This window comes from Vigna unguiculata, unplaced genomic scaffold (assembly GCF_004118075.2).
Source record: "Vigna unguiculata cultivar IT97K-499-35 unplaced genomic scaffold, ASM411807v1 contig_208, whole genome shotgun sequence".
Classification (NCBI taxonomy): domain Eukaryota; kingdom Viridiplantae; phylum Streptophyta; class Magnoliopsida; order Fabales; family Fabaceae; genus Vigna; species Vigna unguiculata.
This window is the reverse complement of record NW_021010911.1, coordinates 38,625-45,836: the sequence shown is the minus strand read 5'-3', so window position 1 is coordinate 45,836 and position 7,212 is coordinate 38,625. Positions and strand designations below refer to the sequence as shown.

Genomic DNA, 7,212 nt, shown 5'->3' with positions numbered 1-7,212 from the left:
ATCAGCGGTAGGAAGATCCAAGTGAGGAGTTTGTACAGGGGAGAATCGGTCTTGAAGCTTAGTTGAAGGTTACGGAAAAGGGAAAAGAAGTGTTTGGCTAGGGGGTCGCCTTCCACCTTTTTTGGATAGGGGATAGGAAACGAGCCAACCGGCGAACAGTTAGTTACCGAACACTACCTTCTTTCTTTGGAATGAACAAAGACCATACGCCTAGATTGGCGACTTATGGTTTAGGGAGATTCGCCACTTGAGTGAATCCCCCACCGAGGGTAAGGAGGCCAGACAAGAAAGGTTCCAGCGCCTCAAGACGGTTCTTGACGAGATCGACAGCCGGTTGGATCAAGCCCGAGAAATAGATCGGGTTCGTGACAACGAACGTGCTCGGCTACGGGCAGAAATGGATCACGACTGTGATCGGTGGAGGGCTCTCGAGAGAAAGAACGCCCAAATGCGATTGAAAGTTAATGAACTCAATTTAAAAAAGAGGGGACCTCTTATTAAGTTTAAGTGAAAAAAACAACAGATATTGACTTTTTTTTATCTCCCATTGCTAATGTAAGGAAATGAGACGACTCTTTCTTGAACTATATAATAAAAAGATCTTCCCCTCCACACCAATCACGAGTTTTTCTTCATTCCTCTCGTATATCGTCGTAACGCCCTTAATACTAGGTTTTGAAAAAGACTTTTCATGTCATTCCCATTTAGGTCCGATTCGGATCCCTTCGTTGTTTTCTTTCCCTCCCGCGCCTTTTCCTCGAAATGAGAAAGAAGATGGTACACTCGAATTGTATTATTTAAGTGCTTATTGCTTGCCAAAGATCCTACTTCTACAATTGGTAGGTCACCGGGTTATTCAAATAAGTTGTGTTTTCTGTGGTTTTCCCATGTTACAACTTCCGTACCAATTCGGTCGATCCGGAATGGATCGGTTAAACATTCCATCAGGGAGCCTGGTCTTGACTCTTCTGTGTGGTATTCATTCTCGTTTGGCTCTTGGAATCACATCCGGCAGTGGTTGGAACAGCTCGCAAAATCCAACCACTTCACCTACTTCATTGCCCCCAACCGTTTCTCGTACCTCTATTGAAACAGAATGGTTTCATGTTATTTCATCGATTGGTTATTCCTCTCCGTTCGTCTCTCTTTTTCCAATTGCGGTCTCAATGAGTTTACAAGATTGAATGGCCAATTCTCTGCATTTAAGCGACAACTGCGCTGAATGATAAAGATCCCCTACCCCCATCTATTTGTTGCGGGGCTCCCCTTGCCCTTTCTTGGTTGGTAAACCAACCAGCGATTTACAACAAACAAGTCTCTCTTTCTTTTTTTGAAGGGGAGCAGAGCTATTTTCCAAAGTAGCCTATGTTGAATAACAATCCACTTTTACTCTTTGGAAATCCAACGTCCAGTGATGTCCAATTTATGCTATCAGATACTAGGAATATGTCTTTTGATAGTCTGTCAAGTACCTCTTCCACTCTTTCTTCAACTAGGTCGGACGCGCAAAGCGCTCCACCTGAGTTAGAGCGGGTATTTAATCAAATCTGCGATAAATGCGAAGACTGAGTTCTACTGTCAAATAGACAAGTACCGCCGGAGTGGACGATGCCCGACCTTGTTCGGGCTGTTATTTCCGACGATCGGATTGACAGTCCGGGCTTTCTGACAAATGACTATTATGATGTCATGTTACATGGCCAAAATGCTTGGTTATGCGAACAGATTTTTCACTTTTTAGATCTAATCAACTATGTCTTCTAGTTCCGAAAATGTGAAACAAAAGTTTTTCGAGAAAAGGTCCCATCCTTCAATATCATGATTGGGTCGACCAGGCCAGATCATGAGTGAATAGAAAATCGAAAACGTACATAGCTGTTCCAGCTGAAATACTTGGAATAATTCTACCACTTCTACTAGGAGTAGCCTTTTTAGTGCTAGCTGAACGTAAAGTAATGGCTTTTGTGCAACGTCGAAAGGGTCCTGATGTAGTGGGATCGTTCGGATTGTTACAACCTCTAGCAGATGGTTTGAAATTGATTCTAAAAGAACCTATTTCACCAAGTAGTGCTAATTTCTCCCTTTTTAGAATGGCTCCAGTGGCTACATTTATGTTAAGTCTGGTCGCTCGGGCCGTTGTACCTTTTGATTATGGTATGGTATTGTCAGATTCGAACATAGGGCTACTTTATTTGTTTGCCATATCTTCGTTAGGTGTTTATGGAATTATTACAGCGGGTTGGTCTAGTAATTAGGGGGCGGCCGTTCGGTCGCCTATGATACTAGGACCAATAGGTCAAAAATGGGTTTGTGCCGCAGGTGTTGAACGATCTACTCTACACAGGTGTGGGCTTACAGGGCTAGGGCTCAGAAAGCCTTTCTTTCATTCAAAAAGAGGGCCCTGGTCGGTCACTTTTCCGGGCCGGGATCGATAGATAAGTGGAAGTACTAAAAAAGAGATCTTTCTATTCGCACCTAAGATCAAGAGGAAGGGTAGCTTGTCAAGCTGGCCTATATCAAATATCTTTTTCATTATTATAGAATCTTTTATAAATATATTTATAAAGATTCACTGTCTTTTAACCGGCTGTTCTTCTTTGTCAACGCTACTAAGGACCTATGGGTTAGCCTACCCTATGTATTGTATAGTAGGGTATAGTATAGTAGGCGAGCGAGTTAGCGAAGACGCTTAGGCTAATAGATAAGAGAGCGTCAGTGCGTAGCCTTCATTCTACTACGCTACGCAAAGGTTACGAAGTCACTTAGCTCGACGTTAGGAGAGTCAAGGGGGAAGGCCATACCTACAAGAACCGCTGTTCGCTGACTTTCTAAGGAAGGTCTAACCCTTAGCTCCCCTACTGAAAAGGGGCACAAAGCCGCTTTGCACCACTGATAGACTACTAAAGATTCAATTCATTCAAAAGGCCCTACTTAGTTTCGCAAGCCTTTGTCATTGTCAGTCAACTAAGTAGGGCCTGAGGCCCCCTGCGAATCCGTAAATCTTAGGAGCATGCCGCAACACAACAAAAGGATGGTCCCCTATGCATTTCTTTCCGGAAGGGAAAAAAAAACAAGTACCCCCATCATGGTGAACCTCTCCTTGTGATCGGGATGAGGTAGATGCCTCCCAGCTGGGGGGCGGATCGAATCGGAGTTTCCTTAGGTAGCCACCGACCTACAGTTATCCTTAAACTTCCGTGCTTGGTGGAGAAGAAGCGAACAAAGGTACGCTCGCTTGCTGTCTTGTTCTCTGCCGCGAACTGGGATCGCTCGCCAGCTAGGTCAGATTGGAGCAAGAATTTTTGAGAACATATTACCCATATTCGGGGACAAGGGGCGGAACGACCTCTCGATCTGCTTACTGCAGCCCAGGAATAAAAACGTCGTCTAGGCGTTCCTTGTTGCTACGATCTCCCCGACGCCTAGGACGTTGTCTGGGCCAAGAGCCATAGTTAATTGCTGTTTCCATTTGGTTTGGTTGGTTGTTTTTTTCTTGTTGTTGATACCGGCAAGACCAGCCAGATGATGTCTGCTGGTTGGTAGTGAGAGGACTCGTAGTACCTGCATACCCAAAAGAAAAGGAGGCGCTGATTCAATTAAAAAACAATCATTTGATTGATTTTATTTCTTACTCTCCCTTAGCAGCGGGAAAGGAGTCTATCTATCTGCCTAGCTTTGGTAGATTTCCCCCAACGCAATCCATAGAAATCCCACGAATCCCTTGGTGGATAAGTCCGACGACTCAGCAGCAGTGCGGAATGGAGTTTCTCGTCTGGTGGATCTGATTAGGGGGCAATACATACCAAAAGGTGCTTTAGTGATCTTTGATGGTCTGAACAAGGAACTCTGTGTGGGGATCCATCTTGTTGTTATTCGCATTGTTCACCTTGGTCGGAAATCTGGGTGGTTGTTCTGCGCTTTCTATTTTAAGCAAGCAGCTTCATCCTTGATGATGGCCTATGGTGGTGATGAATTCGTTCATCCTGACAATGCGGTACCAGTTTCTCTCACTCGGTCCGGTTACCCTCGGATCATTCCGTCTCATCATAGGCGTATTATTCTGAAGAAGGATGAGAAAGCGGACATGCTGGTGAAGTTTTATTAAAAAAGATTCTCTCTGTCAAAGATCATTACTTTGGCAAAGAAGGTTGATAAATCAACGTTTTCTAGTAGAATATCCCCACCCAATAATATTGACGAGGTGGTGGGGCTGGTTGGTTCGATTAAGGAGAACTTTCATCGACTTATCAGTCGCTATGCTCCCTGGATAAAACGTATACCCCTTGAACAAGGGTTACGGTTTGAACCAACCTGGAAAGCCTTGCCGACACACTCATTGACGAAAAGGGTGTGGGTTGAGAGAAGGAAACTTCCTTATCGTAAGATTCGGAACTTTCGCTCTTCATTCACATCGTTTTCTCATGAGTTGGGCGCTTTTCAATGGCTGTTGGTCGTTGGGCACTCACAGGGTACCCAATGGTCACATGGCTGCTTGTGGCCTCCCCGTATTCGTTACGCCTTTGATGTGAGGAATAAAACCTTCACACCCGAGGATTTGGATTGGTTTGAGCGCCGTATAGGGCCCTTTCTACCATCCTGCGACGATATAGGGATCCCCAGGCAAACTAGGTTGCACGTGTGAGGGTGCTGGCAAGCGTCGTATATTCGCAATAGGAAACTATGTGAGAGGTTGCTGAAACCCATCCACCATTGGTTTGCGGAGGTCCTCCGCCGCATCCCAATGGATGATCAAACAGCACCTCTCATTCGTTTAGTTCCTAGTCAAACATGTTTAAGCTATGACCTCAAGAGTGCTACCGATGGGTGGCCTCTTGTGTTTCTGTTTGAAAGGCTTGCGCTATTGTTTGACAGGTCATTTGCTTCAAGTGTTGTGAATACAACATTAGGGACGAATGTATTTGAGGTACCCTTCGTTAAGAGGGCTCTGTCTCAAGTGTCCTTTGTGACCGGTCAACCGTTAGGCTATTATGGTTATTGGCCTTTGTTCGCGTTCACCCATCATGTTTTGGTGTGGTGGGCTGCGGAACAGGTTAGACCTGGGATCCTGTTCGACAGGTATGCTATATTAGGTGATGATGTTCTCATCACCGATCCACTTGTGGCGGAACAGTACCGGCTAGGCTTACAACGGCTTGGTGTTAAGATATCCACACACAAGTCTTTGATATCCTCAACTGGTGCTGTAGAGTTTGCCAAACAATTTCTGGTCAAGGATATGAGGGTTAACCTCTCTCCTGTGTCCATGAAAGCTTTATGTGGCTTCCACCACCCCCACGGATACTACTTATAATAGATTTGCCTACGCTATCATGGTCATGGATTTGGAGATAGAAAGCTATTCCAACTCCGAGATTGCTGACTGGATTTGACACATAAGGAGCAACCCCAGCCTACTCTCCTCCTTCTACGCTCCTCTGAGGGGGCCTCTCCGAGATATACGGTTTATGCCGCCATGCTTTCTTTCTGTTGGTCAACAACCAACCACATCTCTATATAGTCAAAACACTAGTCCTACAGGCTTGACGGGGTTCAGTCTGTATGGAGGGAAGATTTTATTCTCAATGCCATGATACTTTCTGTTTTGTCGAGCCCTGCTTTGGTCTCTGGTTTGATGGTTGCACGTGCTAAAAATCCGGTACATTCCGTTTTGTTTCCCATCCCAGTCTTTCGCGACACTTCAGGTTTACTTCTTTTGTTAGGTCTCGACTTCTCCGCTATGATCTTCCCAGTAGTTCATATAGGAGCTATAGCCGTATCATTCCTATTCGTTGTTATGATGTTCCATATTCAAATAGCGGAGATTCACGAAGAAGTATTGCGCTATTTACCAGTGAGTGGTATTATTGGACTGATCCTTTGGTGGGAAATGTTCTTCATTTTAGATAATGAAACCATTCCATTACTACCAACCCAAATAAATACGACCTCTCTTATATATACGGTTTATGCCGGAAAGGTACGAAGTTGGACTAATTTGGAAACATTGGGCAATTTACTTTATACCTACTATTTCGTCTGGTTTTTGGTTCCTAGTCTAATTTTATTAGTTGCCATGATAGGGGCTATAGTACTTACTATGCATAGGACTACTCAGGTAAAAAGACAGGATGTTTTCCGACGAAATGCTATTGATTTTAGGAGGACTATAATGAGGAGGACGACAGACCCACTCACGATCGACTAAAAGGAAAGTCGCCCGGAGATATTGGTTCAAATCCAATTCGTGAGAAGAATCCAAGTGAGATAGGCCTATATGCTGGAGGCTCTATCATACATCAATTATAAGTTCAAGACGGGCATCCCCATAAAGTCGTTCCCTTCCCAACTATAGCTGAACTTGCCCGAAGGAAATGTTGGATCTTCTTGCCGGGAAAGAGTTTGTTTGGTTACCATAAGCGGAAGTGCAACCCTTATATCTCCGATATATAGGATAGAAAGAATGTCAGTTTAAAATCCATTTTGGTAGATAGTATGGCTTGATAATGTCAAGTTAAGGCTATCGCGAAGTAAACACAGAATTTGTCTCAGCCTTTACTATGGAATCATATTTCCTTTTTCAAGAAGAAAGTCAGTTCTTTCATACTAGCTATTTTTAGCCGCCCTATTTCCATTTAATTAAATGAAAGGGCTATCAGAGGTTAAATTCCTTTATCTTCTCTGGGTTGGGATTTATCATAGCGGTGCTGTAGGCCGGGGCTTTCCCCTTCGGATAAGAAAGCACTAACCATAGATAGAAAAATAAAAATTAGAATGAGGATTTCAATTCCCCTCGGTAAAATGTGGTTATAGTGATTAGGAGGGATTTGATCTTAGGCGCTAAAGCCTTTCTTTGAACCTTAGACTCATCTCTCAATCCACTTCATGTACGTGTTTTGAATTTTCTCCGGATTCAAAACCAAAGAAAAAGACGTCCCCTAAAGATAAACATAAAGAAGCGCGGCAAAAGGCTCTACAAATACTCACTAATTAGATAGGATAGGCCCAATCCCTTGACTTTAAGTTCCTTTCTATGTTCTCTTTCGCGTAGACTAGAATTAGAGAAAGATTCAATCTCTTAACATCTCAAGTTCCGTGCCAACAAATAAAAGAAAGCAGGAGAAGGGAGCTCCATAGTATAAGGGCGTAGGCTAATTCATTGTCTAGGTAGCTTTTCTTGAAAGACTAATATTTTGTAAATACAATCAGTCCATC

The 7,212-nt window shown here is 43.8% G+C and overlaps 2 protein-coding genes across 2 annotated transcripts; one reads left to right on the top strand and one right to left on the bottom strand.

Annotated features, from left to right (window-relative positions):
* The first annotated feature begins 1,182 nt into the window (after positions 1–1,182).
* Positions 1,183–2,255, top strand: LOC114171348 (NADH-ubiquinone oxidoreductase chain 1). The gene has a single exon (XM_028056444.1). The coding sequence runs from the start codon at positions 1,956–1,958 to the stop codon at positions 2,253–2,255; it is 300 nt and encodes a 99-aa protein (XP_027912245.1). The 5' UTR covers positions 1,183–1,955.
* Position 2,256: 1 nt separating this feature from the next.
* LOC114171344 lies at positions 2,257–3,879 on the bottom strand. Its single transcript, XM_028056441.1, is given in 4 exon segments — positions 2,257–3,418; positions 3,508–3,587; positions 3,697–3,781; positions 3,846–3,879. Coding segments are annotated over 4 exon segments (534 nt in total). The 3' UTR covers positions 2,257–3,083.
* Positions 3,880–7,212: the final 3,333 nt, after the last annotated feature.

Bases quoted from the DNA above. Each gene is read 5' to 3' on its own strand.
- LOC114171348 (XM_028056444.1), top strand. From the start codon at position 1,956: ATGGCTTTTGTGCAACGTCGAAAGGGTCCTGATGTAGTGGGATCGTTC.